Source organism: Erinaceus europaeus, chromosome 18 (assembly GCF_950295315.1).
Source record: "Erinaceus europaeus chromosome 18, mEriEur2.1, whole genome shotgun sequence".
In the NCBI taxonomy this organism is placed as follows: Eukaryota; Metazoa; Chordata; class Mammalia; order Eulipotyphla; family Erinaceidae; genus Erinaceus; species Erinaceus europaeus.
In genome coordinates, this window is record NC_080179.1 from 40,571,392 (window position 1) to 40,589,140 (window position 17,749).

The window sequence follows — 17,749 nt, forward strand, 5'->3', positions numbered from 1 at the left end:
TTTACTCTAAATAGCTCTGAATCTTAAGCACTTCTACTGATACTTTTCTTGTTCACCGCCAAGGTTTTAGTAGGAAGAAAATAATGAATATAGTCTGTAAGGAAGGCTTATCATCCAACTTGTCCAAGGGGTTTCATGCCCATTGATTCATGAATTTATCCCAATAGAAAGAAATAACAGACTCCATTGTTTTCCTTTTGTATATGATACAGGCAAATGGATGACATAACTTGTCATAGCATATGGTGTGATTGTTATTTATTCAATAATTATTCCCTGAGTTTTAGTATGCACACAGACAAAATATGTTTGCAAGATATAGAGTGAGAATACTGAGATTTTTTTTTCTATGAACACTGAGATAAAGAATCTCACTCTAGAGTTGGGGGGAGGGTTCAGGTCCAGAGCATGATGGCAGAGAAGGACCTAGTGGGGATTGTATTGTTATAAGGAAAACTGGAAAATGTTACACATGTACAAACTATTATATTTACTGCAGACTGTAAACCATTAATCCTCCAATGATTTAAAAAATAATTAAAAAAAGAATCTCACTCTATTTTTTTCTTTTTTAAAGATTTTTTAAAATTATCTTTATTTATTGGATAGAAACAGCCAGAAATAAAGAGGGAAGGGGTGGTAGAAAGGGAGAGAGAAGAGAGACACATGCAGTCCTGTTTCAACACTCGCATTATCACCGGCCCCTCTTACTTTTTTCTTTATCATTGGCACCAGGGCTATGATTGGGGCATGGTACCTATATGATGAGTCCACCACTCCTGGTAATGATATTCAAATCATTTATCTTTCTTTAGACAGATAGAGTGTGAGGGGGAAGAGAGGGGGAAAAATGGAGACATCTACAGCACTGTTCCACTGTGCATGAAGCTTCTCTCTGCAGGTGGAGACTGGGTGCTTGAACCAAGATGCTTGTGCATGGTAACATGGGTACTCTACTGGGTGCACAAAGCTTCCATTCTTCAGTCCATTTCTAAAATTTAATTTAATATACTACAGTAATTAATCAGAGTGTCTATCTTAGCTTTTCAATTAATTCATCATAAATCTAAACTACAATGCTTCAATTGAATACAATGGTTTAAGGACTAGATACAAGCACTTAAAATACCTCTAAGTTACCACTCATTCTGTATACTTTAGTGTATTTATTTTAACTTCTTTTATTTCTTGAGGTTATTTGAGGCAAGAGTATGAAAAAAGAACTTGACTTTTCCTAAGCTACTGTTGATAAAAGACTGACTACATGACCTCTGCAAGTTTTACTCTGAACTAGAACAGCACAGAAGGGCATAAAGAACTAATAGGATCAGCACACTTTGATGGCACTGTGCTACAGTGAGTCAGGATGCTCCTTCTAAGTCATATCACAGGACTAAGTGAAAAGCATCTTTCTTATGGGTCACTTAGAGTCCTTGGATAAAACACACTTTATCCCTGAAAAACAAGAGTAGTAAAAAGTGATTTGACTTTTATGTCAGCGATAGAGCTGACCCAAGTTGTTTGAGGAGAATCATCAATGACAGTATGCCTTTCAGTTCTCCCACTGATATACTAAATATGACAAAGTTAATAATCCATAGTCTAAATAATTATTCCTCTTATCATAAGATTTAGTAGCACAGGCAGCCAAATTCTTGAATTTCTGTACAAAAATACTGCTGAATTATCCTAAGCATAATTATAAGTACAAAGTAAATGCCATTTAATATGAAAACACCAAATACCTATTTTATGCCCAACATTTTCCATTTGGTATCTCTAGTCAACACAATAACTATTTAAATTAGTTATTGTCACTTTAGAAATCAAGCAACTGAGGCAGAAAGGAGTTAAGAAATTTGTCCAAAAGCAGGAGTTGTAAGTATAACTTAGATCTGTCTCCATTCAAAGCTCAGGCAGAGGCACAGATGGGAAATGCATCTTTATCTTCATATTTTGGGTCTAATGCATATGTTTCTAGCCCAGTTTATTTCTAACTCATGAAACACAGCAGAACTTTGTATTTCTGTGGCAATTAGTCTTCTGTTGATTGGGATACATTAGAAATAAATGCTCATTGTTCCTGCCTAGTGTTCAAAGCAAATATCAATGGTTCTCCAAAGGAAGACAACATCAACAATTAAATTATCTCCAGTTAATTATATTCTTTCAAATTTTGGGATCTTTTGTTGCTTCTAAAGGCTTGGAATAAAGACAAAATTTGTGATTACATTTCTTACACTTTGCCAATCCAAATTAAGTGTCTGAAGTTCGCTGTAATTGTAATGTAGTCTCAACTAAGACAGGGAAGGTGAAATGAACAAAGAGATGGAGAGAGAAAAAAAAAGAGGGAACAAATAGAACAAATTAACATGTAGGAAATGACTGTGAGAAACTCTTAAATATTTGAGAAGTGTTACAAATGAAGGGAGATAATTGATTCACAATAAATATACCCCCATTAACTCCATCTCTAATAAGAAGTGTTTATATCAGTTTTAGGTTTAAATCATCTTGTAGTTCATAAAGTATTTAAGAGGTCTCTTTCTTTCACTTGGTGATTTTTAATGAATAGAAGTCCTTCTGTGCCATCTAGAATTGAGGCACATTTCACATTCACCACTGCTGTGGTTCAGACCTTGTGATTATATTTGTTGACCTTCTACAATGTACCAGCATTGTAATCAGCATCAACATCTCTGGGCTGGGTGGTGGTACACCCAATAGAACAATATATCACAGTGTACTGGGATCAGGTTCAGGCCGTTGGCCCCTAACTTCAACAGGGGAGAATTCACAAAAGGTAAAACAATGGTATAAGTCTCCTTTTCTCCCTCCATCACTCTCTTCCTTCTCAATTTCTCTGCCTTTACCCAAGATAAATAAAATATTTTTAAAAAAAACTTACAGTGATGTCAGTATTTGTCCTTTGCACACACATCATCTAACTTCAGTACATGTTCCACAACACCATCACAGATGCATTTATACAAGGAGACTGGCTCACTTTAATAATGGCCTTTTTGGTCAATAGTAGGATACCCATGATCTGGGTCCCATAGAGACATGAAGTGCCTAGACCTCTAATAAATCCCTCCCCACCATCACTGGTCAATTCCAACAGGAATGTCACCATAAACCCTCTTGTGGGCCTTTTGGGGACCTTGTCCTCACTGTAGAGCAGCAGTGGTAAGGATGGCCCCTTTGGAGACAAAGGAAGGCTAGGTTAGCCTACTCTTCCACTCAAGCAAGATAGGTCCTGAAATGAAAGCAGCCTAGAATGTTCCCAGCTGTGACCATGGACTGTGAACTCATATTGACAGGGACTCAGAGGTCACACAGGCCCCTGTGCTAAATGTGAATAGATAAGGGCCCTGGGTCAGGTGGATGGGGTAACCAGCTAATTTTATTTGTAGATTTTCTTTAACTTTGGTAACTACCCTATGCACTGATGCAACTTTCTAGACATATTCTTAACTCTGACACCATCTCCTAGATGATATTTTAACCCACCTGCATATTAGCTATCAGGCTCAGGAGAATAATTATTAAAGTCATCACCCCCTTGGAACATACCTAAAATAGAATAAAATGCCTAGCTCCTTCTCATCCTAAGACCCCTAATTTCATCTGCTCTATTCCTATCTTTGAGTGCCTGGTTATTAAACAGTTTGTCCTGCCTTACATCTTACCATGTTTCAGCCACAAAATAGCAGATGCTACTATGATGCTAACCTGACTTCCCTCAGTAGATGACCTCACCGATGTATCCTAGAAATCCCCCTCCCCAGAGCCTTATCCTACTAGCGAAAGATATAAACAGCCTGGGGGTCTAGATCCACCTGCCAGTATCCATGTCTAGCAGAGAAGCAAGTAAAGAAGCCAGAACTCCCACCTCCAGTACCCCATAAAGAATCTGGCCCATACTCCCAGAGGGATAAAGAATAGGGAAGCTTCTAGTGGAGGGGATGGGACACGGAACTCTGGTAAAGGGAGATGTATGGAACTGTGCCTGGTAACATACAATCATGTTAATCAGTATTGAATAACTAATTAAAACTCCCCTCAAAAATAAACTGATTACCACAAACAAGAAAAGAATAAAACCAATAGCAGCATGTAAATTCTGGGAATCAGAAAAAAAAAAAAAAAACAGCTATAAACTCTACAGGCACCTCCATATTCTGCAGAGAAGCAAATTCTTTCTCAGTGCATCAGTCCCATTTACTAAGGCTGCCTCCATCTTTTCTTTGTACTCCTCCTTTCTACATTAGACTTTATCATTATACATCTCTCTCAGTCATCTGTGTCTATGCTGCATGACCCTTCATGTCTTTCTGCTTCTGTACCAGTTGCTCTTTCTATCTTCTCTTTGCTCTCATCTATCAAGTCTTTGCTCAAAGAAGGCCCTTTATTCTGAAAGTTTTGTCACCTTATCCAGAAAGTGCCAGTTCTCTTGTCCCAGTAATTGGACAATACTCTGTGCACATGTCTCACACATACACTCATTCATGTATCAAAGCGCAGATAACTGTTATGTGTCAGGGATATAGCAGTGGACTGTCCAATCTCTCTCCTTATGGAGTCTCACATAACAGTACACTGGATCACCATTTCCCCCTTATTCTCCTGTTTTAACAATTATACAAATGTCATTTATGCCACCAAGCCCTCTGTGTGACTAGCACACATCTGTAAATGACAAATTTGGAGTCTTAGCATAGTATTAACATGAACATAAATAATGATAGCCCAAAATGACTGTGGTCTATGTCAACACAGGAAATGGAATTCAAAATTCCATTGTACAATCACCATCATTACTGTTATTTGTACTGAATCTAATTGCAGCCTGGGGCATCTTCTCATGGGACATTTTTCCCCCCTTTGGATCTTGATATGAGACTACTGACTCACATTAGGAAATGGCTTGACTTGAGCTAAGAGAAATGAGTGAATCTTTTAAATAAGCCTCTTATTACCAGAACTGCCTTTCCTCTCTGACCTTTCATTCCAACCACAAAATGTTGTGCAGTTACAGAACCATTTGCCTACAGTTAAAATGGCAAAAGTGTTATCCTTCTTTGATGACAACTGGAGAGTCCAATAGCCAGACAACTTGATATGCTCCCAATCAATACCTGGGTATCGATTGTCCTATTGGAGAAGCATTATAGCAGGTTTGGGAGGGGAAGAAAGCTGACATCCTCCTGCCAAGCAGAAAAGTAAGCTTAAAAAAGGGGGTGGGGGTGGACATTGTTAGGATGTCAGAGAGGCTACACTAGGAGAAGGGATTAGTATAGTCTGAGAAATGGTGAAAATATCCTGGGAAAGGTCTAAGTTGATAAGTACTTGTAGCACTTACTGAATCCATTCAAAACAAGAGAAACTGTAAAGTTCATAGTTACGAACACCACGTCTTCTTGAAAACGTACTCATGAATGGTGAAATAAATGGCTGTTGAGACAATCTTCTTCCTAATGTACAAGTCTTATTTAAAAAAAATAAAAATGGTTTTCTTCATCTCGAGTATTTTTGAGGATGAAAAGAATACATGGACATTTAAAAATAGATTATAGTACAGAATGATGACAGAGAAAGTGAAGAAAGTTCTTGTATCCAGGGAATAGTGCAGTATCAATGCAGAGGACTAATTCAAGGATGCAAGGATAAACTTTGATCCCCTATACTAACAATATCTAAAGTTGAGTTGTGTTCTAGTCAAAAAACAAAACAAAACAGAATTAAAAGATCTCATAAAATAGTTATCAGTGGGGCCAGGTAGTAGTGCACCTGGTTGAGTGTACATGTTACAATGTGCAAGAAAAGGGGTTCAAGCCCTGGGTCCCCACCTGCAGGGGGAAAGCTTTGCAGCTTTGCATGTGGTGAAGCACTGTTGCAAGCGTCTCTCTGCCTCTCTCTGCCTGTCTGTCTGTCTGTCTGTCTCTCTCTCTCTCTCTCTCTCCCCTCTCTCTCCTCTCTCTCTCCTGTTTCCTTTCTCTCTCTCTCTCTCTCTCTCTCTCTCTCTCTCTCTCTCTCTCTCTCTCTTCTTCTCTCCAGTGTTGTTGCTGGGGCTTAGTGCTGGCACTGTGAATCCACTGCTCCTGGCAAACTTCTCATTTTATTTTAGTTTATATTTTTATTGAAGAAGACAGAGTAAAATTGAGAGGGGAAGGGGATATAGAGAAGGGGAGATATAGGGATACACCTGCAGTACTACTTTACTGCTTAATAAGCGACTTTCCTGCAGGAAGGGAGCAGGGGCTTGAACTGGGATCCTTGTGTAGGGTCCTTGCACTTTGTACTGTGTGCATTTAATCTGGTGCACCACTGCCTGATCCTTTTTTCTCCCTATCTGTCCCTCTCCTCTTGATTTCTGACTGTCTCTTTCTAATAAATAAATAAATATTAAAAAATAGTTATATAACAAACTTTTAGGAAAGCATATTGGAAATATGAAATCAAGTTCCTTGAAAATTCATCTTTGACTGAATAGTGATATTTCTAAAAAGTATCCACCATAACAATAAAACATTTGAGCTTAGAAGTAGTTAATCCCCCCAAATTTTACTGTAATGTTAATTAAATAATGAATAATTTAAATAATAGAAGTCTTTCCCTCTGAAAAATAAGTGTGACTGAATGAAAACTAAAGTCATTGAATAAATGACTAGTCATTAAAGCCATGTTTATCGATATTGCAATTTCATATGAATAGCTTTGACTAATGGAAAGTGAGCTCACATTTTCCCTAGAGAAAAATACTTTATAAGAATTCCATTCAGGCTTCAGAATGAATGAACACAGCTATTTATTTGTCAGTTACTGAGCCAGGGAAATACCATCATTGTCTGAAAACATAGTATATGTAGCCCAACCATCAAATCCCTAATTCATCCTTTTTCCTTTCATGAAAATTCAATGATTGTCCTAGAACACAAAAGCTTTCTCATCTCTCAACCTCCAACTGCATTTAATTGTTTTTAAAACAATACATCATAGCAATAGGAAGACTGTCATGAAAATCCTATAACTAAGTTTATGTTCAATGTTTTTCTACTATCTTACTTGAGAAAATGAGATACTTAGAAGGCTTAAGAATCTAGAATCTGCAACAAAAATTTCTCTATTCAGATCTTAGATTTATAGTTTGCTATGTGATCTTAAACTATGTGTAACCTCTCAGGACCTCATCCATTTAAAACAATGATAAGGACAATATTCATCTTTAACATTTAGTTTGCTCTTATCTTTTCATTAAGTCCCAATAGTCAAAACCTCTTTTTGTAATCTTTGCTTAGACTTCTATTACAGTAGATGTGACAAACTATGACTGAGATATACCGTGTATATTAAAGTGGAAATTCAGTGTAAAAATTTTTTTTAAAAAGGCAAAACTAGCATAGAGTATAAAAGTGATACTCATAGTAATTACGTCTGGCTGTCTGAAGACCCTGAAAATTGTTTTTTTGTTGTTTTTGTTGTTGGATCTGGACAAAAACATCACTTTACCTTTATTTTCTCCTTTAGAGAACATGCTACCACTTATGAGACAACTTAAAACATATCACTAGTGAAAACAATTTACATAATGGCATAATAAGGGTCAATGACAGTTTCTGAGATAAGTCGATATGTGATGAACTCTCCTTGTCTCTTGTATGGATAGAGATTGTGTAGTAATTCCCTGTACACCTAACATTTCCTGAAAGAAGTGGTTTAGAAGGAAATACCTTTGAAAAGTCAACTCATGTATATACAAAACTCTGTATATGTTATAATGTGTCATCAGAAGGAAAGAATACTAAACTGGGATGGTGATAGACCTTCTCTCAAGGCTTTGGGAATTCTTCATTTGTCGTTCCTTGCAAGTTCCTCATTCAGACACCTCTCTTGCACAAAGACTGAACTGAACTGAAGTTCTCCATCTGTGGCTCTAAGTTGCTGCTATTGATTCATATTTACTATGAAGCACAGTTAATGAAAGCAAAACTAAACCTTAAGAACTTGAAAAGATTGGGGCCAGGTAGTGGCACACCTGATTAAGCACACACATTGAAGTGTGCAGGATCTAGGTTCAAGCCCCTGGTCCCTACCCTGTAAGGGGAAAGCTTCACAAGTGGTAAAGCAGGGCTGCAGGTGTCTCTCTCCCTTTCTACTTCTCCCTCCCCTCTTAATTTCTTTATGTATCTATCCAATAATAAATAAGTAAAATATTAAGAAAAGAACTTGAAAGACAAAAAGGGCTAAGAGAATGTTCAATAAATCATCAGTTAAAATATTGCTTCCACCGTCCACCTTCTGCATTCTACAATGACCTTGGGTCCATACTCCCAGAGGGATAAAGAATAGGAAAGCTATCAGGGGAGAGGATATAGAGATCTGGTTGTGGGAATTGTGTGGAGTTATACCCCTCTTATCCTATGGTTTTGTTAATGTCTCCTCTTTTAAATAAGTAAAAAAATTAAAAAATATTGTTGCATTATGTCTTATAAACTTAAAGACTTTGCATTCACTGTTCTTATTGTAGCTGATTGGTTCTAGAAAAAGATGGCCTAGCACACCAAAACATCACTGTTTTCAGGAGAACAGGGTTGTGAACAAGTTGTTTTTTTTTTTTTCCTTGAAGGCATTCTGTGTGCTTTATTCTATATTCCAACAGCTTTTATCTCTGGTACTCCACATGCAAGGCACATGCTTACTAAAAAAAAAAAAAAATGAATGCATGACTTCTCATTTAGTTTGTACAATGACTCACAACAATACGCCTCACCCAACTGTGAGAGATGATAGAAGGTGGTTTAGTTAGAAAGAAGATAGATTCCAGAATTGCAAAAGCATCTAAGGTATACACACTATAGGCCAGAAACATTTAAGTTCCTCCACTTTTTTCCTTTGTGCTCAGAAGGGAAGTGTGGCAAAGCTGTTACCTATAATGTAAGCACCTAGTGTTCAGTGATTTCACAGGAAGGGCAATGGAAAGGTGTTAAAAAAAAAAAAAACTGTTTTCAAGTCTTGGTTGAATCTCCTGCTCATCCATTGATTTTTTTTACAACTTCACACTTTGTTTTTAAATGAAAAGCTCCTATCTTCTATTTATAGTCTTATGGTTGTAGGGAATTAAAGAGCATACACAGTGATGAACTCCTCAATGTATTCTTAAGTTGCTTGAAGAAAAAGTGGGAAGGATACATTTTTTTAAATCAGGGGGGGTGTTCTAATGTAATTTGGCTATACTGTGGTTGAATTGTAATAAATTTTCCGGGTTCACTTTCTTCACTACAAAACTGGTGACACTCTGTTTGCCTCTTAGTTTGTTTCCAGAAGGTTTTAGTGGACAGCTGTGAATGTCTTAAACGTTTTTTTTCTGTACAAGTATACTTTGTTCTTGGATATGCAGAGATAATATTCCTGAAACTAGACTCAATAATTAAAGATTAGTATCTTTTGAGTATTTTATACAGAAGCATGAAATTGGAGTCTTAAAAGACCCCTTGAGAAGCCATTAATTTTCTCTTATAAGGCATCTGTAATAAGACAGCTCTAATATAATAAAGCAATGTCCATGTTAAAGAGAGGAGCTAAGCAAAATTTGAATGTAATCCCTCTAAGTCTAGTGTTTGTTTTCTACATGACTCAAAATTCCTAAACAGAAGGCTGGGCAAACAATACACTGAGCATGTCAGATTTGCTCCCCTGAAACCTATCAGATTCAATCCCAGGCACTGAACTGTTTGAGTTGAGTGGTGCTCTGGTCTCTCTCTTGCCCTCATAAAAATAAAGATTTTAAACATTATAAACCAAATTTTAATAAGGCATCTTATCACTATAAACCCAAATAATATTTCATCGGGTTATTGGAAAACTCATATTCTTCTATGTTTTATATGAAAAATTACATTATGGCTTTTCCTATAACCATAGCTTCCTCAAGCAATTAACAACAACAAAAACATGATCCAACAATGACTAATGGGCTATGTATTCTCAGATCAGATGGTCAGATTAGGCTCATCTATAGGAACTGCAGATAAACTTTACATTCCAGGTCATAAAAGAGACCATGCAGTGGCCCTTCTGGAAAGTGGGTGTTAACACTTTCCATGCTGGTTAAGGGTCTGACTCCAGCCTGGAGTTATTCAGCATTCCCTACAGCAACCATGGTGTCATACCAGGTATAGCAGTAACTAAGACAAAAAGCAGACAGAGGTCTGAGGAGGAATCTCACTGCTATCCTCATAACAAACTAGGCTTGGCTTGGCTCTTAGATCTTTCTAGAATTTTCTCCCACTCTTCTAGCTTCTACGCCAATTTTAATTTTATTTATTTTTTATTTATTTTTACAGTATCTACCACGACTATAGACAGCACTCTCTAATGGTGTCTTGGTGTCTTTTTCAATTACACTTAGAGTTAATTTCATGCAGGGCGGCATCTAGTTCTCTGAAGGGCAAACCTTGTCTACTTTGCCAGTGTGATTTGGCTTTGAGCCCCTAAAAGCAACATGGTTATAGAAGTCAAGGTTTATTTCACATTACCCACTTTTTTGCATTGCCTCCAGAGTTATTGCTAGGGCTTAGTGCTGCTTCTGGCAACCACTGTTTTCTATTTTTTTTCTTTTTATTTGACATAGCAGAGATAAATTGAGACTGGAAGAGAGATAGATGGAGAGAGAAAGACACCTGCAGATCTGCTTCACCACTCAAGAAGCTTTTCCCCACCCTCCCAACACCCCCCCCCCATAGGTGGGGAATATGATCCTTGCTCATGTGTCCTTAACTGGCTGTGCCACTGCCTTGCCCCTTATTCATTTATTTTTCATTCTTCTGCCTGTGTTGTGTGTATTCTCTAATATGACTCACTTTCTGCTTATTCACTCTTCTTCTGCACAGCACTATTTATCGATGTGAAGATGCCTGTAGATGTTCTTCCTCTTCAATTTTCTACCGTACTGAGATCAGCACCAGACCCACCATACCACACTGACATAGTCATGAGTATGTATCAACAGCAGACTGATGGTGGTGTCACCAATCTCATGGCTAAAATACATACATATACACATACACATACACATACACATACACATACACATACACATACACATACACATACACATACATATACAGTTTCCAGGGGCCAGCCTGTGACACACAAGGTTGAGAGCATGCATAACAGTGTGCAACGACCTGGGTTCAAGCCCCTGGTCTCCACATGCAGGAGAGAAGCTCACAAGCAGTGAACCAAGGCTGCAAGTCTCTCTCTGTCTCTCTCTGTCTCTCTCTCTGTCTCTCTGTCTTTCTCTCTCTCATTATTTCCTCTTCTATCTCCTCTTTCCCTCTCAAATTCTCTCTGCCTCTATTCTACAGAAATAAAAAATATATTAAAAATATTCAAAACATATACTCCCTCTTTAAAATAGAGTGTGTCACTTGAGGCTTTATTTGGTGGATAGAGTGTAGGAGAAATTAACATTTGTGATTTCCAGTTAGGATATTTTAAATGTTAGTAGATATTTTCTTATGTACCTTTCCCTCTGGCATGATATTTATCTAAATGGCAGAGACTCAGCCATTGAGAACAACGCAGATGGATGTGTAACAAAGGTATGATACAAGTGCTTATTACTCAGACCACTGAGACGTTCAATTGTTCAGAACAGTAGCATTGCTTAAGCCATTTAGATAGCAGAAATGACTGCTTCAAGTGCCAAGAGCACCTTAACAGGTGTCTGTTTTCCCGACAAGTTTTTGCTAGATGATATTTCTATAAGGATGTGTTTGATCACCCACCAAGAATTCTTCCTGCCCACTACAGTATCTGGTATATAGCTTCCTCTCCTGAAACACACACGAGTATTTGTTACATTCAGAATGTATTCGGAAGTTAACACTGGTGTTCTTAATGTTTGCCCCTTCCACTGTGGCTAAACCATTAGTTTACTCACAGTTATGGCAGGTGACACCCATGTAGCCTGTGTCATTGCAATTGCAGTAGAAGGTAGTCCAGGACTGAGAACAGCTCCCCCCATGTTCACAGTAGTTTGGCAAACACCTAGTGGTAGATGAAGTGAAAACAAGCAGAATTACCAGAAATAACGGCAAAAAAGGGAAAACATCTTATATACAACTTCATAAATGTAGTGGAAATCAACCTACTATTCTCTTACAATTATGTCAAAGGATCCAAAACATTAGGATGGTTTGAAGCAAGAAGTGGCTCCACCTCATACCTTTGGGGATTGAAAGGGCAAGTGCTGATTAAGAATTTCCACACTGAACCAAATTCTTCTTGATTTAATATTAATGAATTCTTTTCTTTTTCACCTCCAGAGTTATTGCTGGGACTCGATGCCTGCACTACAAATCCACTGCTCCTGGAGGCCATTTTTCCCATTTTGTTTCCCTGGTTGTTGCTGTTGTTACTGTTATTGTTGCCATTGCTGCTGTTGTTGGACAGGACAGAGAGAAATCAAGAGAGGAGGGGAAGACAGACCAGGGGAGAGAAAGATAGACACCTGCAGATTTGCTTCACTACCCGTGAAGCTATTTCCCTATAGGTGAGGAGCTGGGGGCTCGAACTGGGATCCTTAGCCTGGTCCTTGTGCTTCTCACTATGTACACTTAACTCATTGGGCTACCACCCAGTTCCTGGTTTAATATTAATTTAAAGTAGTCAAATTTTGAAAAGTTTTTTTACTTATCATAGGACAAAATGTACAATGATTTCAATTTTATATTTTGGAAAATGTATGCATGTTTTAAAGCAAACTAACTGAGGTACCTCTCTAGTGTCTCCTTTTTGAATGATGGTTGGAGTCTATTTTAAACATAAAATTTTAAAAGATCACCGAACATGCCAGGACATTGTATAATTTTTTAAAGCTCCAAAGTCACCTTTAAAATGAGACAGTCTACAGTCAACAATATTTATACACCTTTCCCATATGTAGGAGCTACTCTCTTCCCTGATCCAGCTTTCTAGACATTTTTCCAGCCATGACATCATTTCCCTAGACAATAACTTGGATCCACCTGCATATCAGATGTCAGGCTCAGAAAAAAAAAAAAAAGTATAGTCATGGGCCCTTTGGAATATAACTAAAATAGGCCTAGTAACTACAAAATGGAGACCCTCTGCCCAACTCTTCATATGAACTATTCCAGCCTCTAGGTTCATGACAAGTCAACAATTATTTTGTCTTATATGTTAACTCTTTTTTTCAGCCACCAGGTTCCAGATGCTACCATGATGCCAATCAGACCTCCCTGGGCAGATGACCCCACCAATGTGTCCTGGAGCCCTGCTTCCCCAAAGCTCTGCCCCACTAGGGAAAGAGAGATAGGCTGGGTGTATGGACTGACCTGCCAACTCCCATGTCCAGCAGGGAAACAATTACAGAAGCCAGACCTTCCACCTTCTGCATCCCATAATGACCCTGGTTCCAAACTCCCAGAGGGATAAAGAATAGGAAAGATAACAGAGGAGAGGATGGGATACTGAGTTCTGGTAGTGGGAATTGCATAAAGTTGTACCGTTCTTATCCTATGGTTTTTGTCAGTATTTCCTTTTCATAAATAAAAATTAAGTTCAAATAAAATAAAATGAGACAGTTACTACTTATAATGGAAACAGTATGATCATTATGAAAGCTCTGATACACTCACAGAATTTGGGATGACAATCACACGTAGATGGTTTTGTCTAAGGTGGATCTCAAAATACAAAAGCTAGGTCTGCAAATCACCATAATCAACCTCATGCATAATGGTAGCTAAATAGAAGTGCCCAACATTATAGAACTTCTTTGGAGAGTGGCATTACAAATAGTATAACCTGTCATAAAGCTAGTAAAAAGGACATTAACGAAAGGGATGACAATAGGCTGAGAATGCATTCAATAAATTTTTAAGATATGAAGCACAGACACAACAAAATGCCATAAATACCATATGTCTCTGAAAAGGAAAGTATATTCAGTGTGCCTTGGGTGAGCTGCCATGGAGGACTATTAATTTTTATTAAGGAAATTTCTATTAAGGAATTTCTATTAAGGAGGACTATTAGGTTCAACCACCAGAGTTCTAATCCCAGCTTAGATAGTCACTAAAGAGTGTCTGCATCTAATTCTCTCAGCTCTTACATACATGATTTTAAAACCGCTACATCTTGCAAGTACTCAATATTTACAGTGAATGGAATGGAAGGTAAACAATAACAAAAACCAGAATTCTGGAAAATAAGATTCACAGAAAAAAAAAAAGCCCTATGAGTTTAAAAAGGGAAAGATTATAAGGAATGGGGTCAGAGAAGTGGCCTAACACAATATAGAGTTCATTGTAGATCTGCTCAGAGTGTGAAACCAGCCAGGGCAGGGTGATTTGCCCTAAACATCTCATCCAAGTAGAAAACCCTAAAGCGATTTCAAAGCCCAGAAACTGATATCCCCGCATATGTTCACACATATTATTTGAGATTTTCTGCCCAGCATAGCAAACATACAGTTGTGCTGATGGGGCTTATATTTGGGAAAAACTATTGGTAACTGCAGTGTCTTAAAGAAGAGAAGAAATTTTTAAAGGATCAGGCAATTTTCTTATAGAATCTGTCCACTAATACTGATCAACTGATAAATAAAAGAAGTGATGTTCCCTACTCATAATCTTCACACTTCTCTGGATTTTGACACATAGTGCCTGGTTTTGGTAGAAAGGGAATCTGTTTTGTCATATAGGTGAACCTCAGTCCTAGTTCCCTACTTATCCCATGCTCTGGGGACGTTGTAAACATTGGGGCTCTCGTGTTCTCACCTAAGGACTATCCAACCAAGGACTATCTCTGGATGATCCCTGATGTAAAATTCACCGATCATGTCTGAATACACACTGAGCCCCATATTTCTTTTTCTTTTTTGTATTTCAGTAACTCTCTGCTCCAGAATAATCCTTATTCAGTTTACTTTCTCCAAATGCTCCCCTCCACAGGAACTATTTAAATGCCCTCTCTATAACTCTATCCGTCCTCATTTTCCTTTCTTGCCTCCACCTCAGCTATGAAGACACAAACATATGCTCCATGATTAGAAAACTATATTATCATTCTCTTCCTCCCACAACAAAAAGTCATTTGATTTAAGGGTGAGAAGATGAGCAAGTCATGTGCAGAGAGTCACTTTTTCCTACAGTTATTTTGATGTGGGCACCAAAGAAATTTGCATTCTCTTCTTTTTGGAAGATGTAACATAGAAAACTCAAAAGATCCCCGTAGCCATTTTTGCCAGCCATGAAAAGAGTTAAACTGAAAAATGTGACACAGCTTAGAAATTAGGGGATTCCTAACATTAGTGTGGTTCATCTATGCTACCAGTTGTTCCCAGTATTTGATTACAACTCTGATCCCAGGCCAACTTTTTTAGATAGAAAGATGAAAGAGAGAGAGAGAGAGAGAATGAGAAAAGACTAGTTTCCTTCCCTGCAGTAGGAACCAGGTTTGAGCCTGGCACATACTCCCCATGAAGCAAGCAGGGCACTAGCTATTTAGCCCATATCAAATCCCATGAGACAATCTCTTTTCAAGAAAACCCAGTTTCACTCAAACTATCTTGAATTAAAATTTTTGTTACTTCTAACCAGTGGGATATTTATGTCTGACAACATTCTAAAAGTAAAAAAATAAATAAATGAAAAAAAATTTTTTATTGTAGCCTATACAAAAAAAGTTTTAAAACCCAGATTGCCAAATTCTGTTATGTACAAAGCAAGAGAGATTTTAAAGAAAGCTAAAATAAATGTCAGGACACATTTTTAATACACATCCACTTGACTTAGAAGAGGCAGTAAGGGGAGTTGGGCTGTAGTGCAGCGGGTTAAGCGCAGGTGGCGCAAAGCACAAGGACCGGCATAAGGATCCCGGTTTGAACCCCGGCTCCCCACCTACAGGGGAGTCGCTTCACAGGCGGTGAAGCAGGTCTGCAGGTGTCTATCTTTCTCTCCTCCTCTCTGTCTTCCCCTCCTCTCTCCATTTCTCTCTGTCCTATCCAACAATGACAACAACAATAATAACTACAACAATAAAACAAGGGCAACAAAAGGGAATAAATAAAATAAATATTTTTTTTTTAAAAAAAGAAGAGACAGTAAGTTTAGTTTACCAATAAAAAATGTAGAATGGAAATTTATAGGCCTGTACTCAATAAAAAGAAAAAATATATATACGGCTCTATTTTTGGAATGAGAAAAAAGAGCATTTGGTTAAGGGGAATTTTAATATTATTAGAATGAGAAAAAAAAAAAAAAAGAATGACTGAATGCTTATAGGACCGCCCTGGAGCTTGGTTCATTTTGGTTCAACACACACTGTGATTAGAAAAATCCATCTGTAAAGTAGACACTCAAAACTAAAGATACATAATCTCAATTTGCTTATTTAAGAAAGGCAGTTTTATGAGCACAACTGTCATGTGCTTTAATATGTTCATTTAAAATTATATTTTCTTTATTTGTCTCCCAGTTGGTGTACAAGAAGCATTTCTAACATAAACCTAGAAAGGGAAACAGTCAGGAGTTAGGGGTGTGGGGAAAAAAGTCTATTAAATGTGAGGGCAGACATGATCTTAGGTGTAAGGCCCTTAATTCCAGTTACTAGAAGATGGTCATTCAAACCAATCATCTGCTAGAAATCCTAAGAATGTTACATATACAACTGAGTCTCCTCAGCTTCTTTTAGTGCATGTCATGTAACAAACAAAACATGACATTATCACCCAGTTTTCTTCATATTTTCCAGGAGCCTAAATAAGCTTGCATAGAGATGTGTGCCAGAAAGTTTTAGAGGTGTGGGCCCACCATGATGTAAAATCCTTACTTCCGTATCCAAACAGAATGTACATAGTCTGAAGGGAGTTGGAAGGAAAGCGAAAGAAAAATGAGGAATGAGGGCTGAGCAGTGGCAGGTTCTGGGGAGGGAGCACTTCACCAAGTGCAAAGACCCAGGCTAGAGGCCCTGCTTCCCAACAAAAGGGGTCTCTTCACAAATGATGAAGCAGGTCTGCAGGTGTCTATTTTTCTTTCTCTCTGTCTTTCCCCCCTCTCAATTTTTCTCTGACATATTCGGTAATAAATTAGATCTAAAGAAAAACAATGCAAAAAGAGGGGGAAAGTGCCACCAGCACTGGTAGGTTCATAGTGCAGGCATCAAGTTCTGCTCAGAAATAACCTGGTGACAAAGGAACGAAAAACAGAAAGAGAGAAAGAAAGACAGAAAAGAAATAGAGAAAAAAGAAAGAAAGAAAATAAGGAAGGAAGGAATATGGGAAAATAAAATAAAAGTAGCAGAAGGTGTTGGATAGTATGCCAGCTCCCCCTGGCTTCTGCTTAACCATATGCCTATATAGGGGATAGATTTAATCCCATTCAAAGCTTTGGTCTATTTACATAAATCACTTTTACATTTACATAAAGCACTCCAGGGCATTGGTGGTTCAGTGATAGGATTCTCGCCTGCTCTGCCCCCTCCTTGTCACACTCTGATTTTCACCAGTCACTTTTCTCTCCACCCTCTCTATGTCACATCCTATTTCCACCCTACTTGGCAAGTATATATAAAGACAGCATTGTGAGTTTTAGGGTACTTGAGTTTAGCTTAGCTCGTCTTAGATTGTGCTGCATCCTGCATGAATAAAGAGATACTGCCTACAGCTCAACCATGAGTCCCTGGTCTTCTGTTACCCGCCCGTGAAGCCAGCCCAGCG

General features: G+C 38.0%; 1 protein-coding gene across 2 annotated transcripts in view; it reads right to left on the bottom strand.

The window, feature by feature from the left end:
- The window catches only part of CNTNAP5 (contactin associated protein family member 5), a 956,089-nt gene that overhangs the window by 360,296 nt on the left and 578,044 nt on the right, over positions 1 to 17,749 (bottom strand). For both annotated transcript variants that reach the window (XM_060177957.1, XM_060177958.1), the window contains exon 11: positions 11,948 to 12,054. In XM_060177957.1, the coding sequence (XP_060033940.1) occupies positions 11,948 to 12,054 (107 nt within the window). The remainder of the gene's footprint in view (positions 1 to 11,947; positions 12,055 to 17,749) is intronic.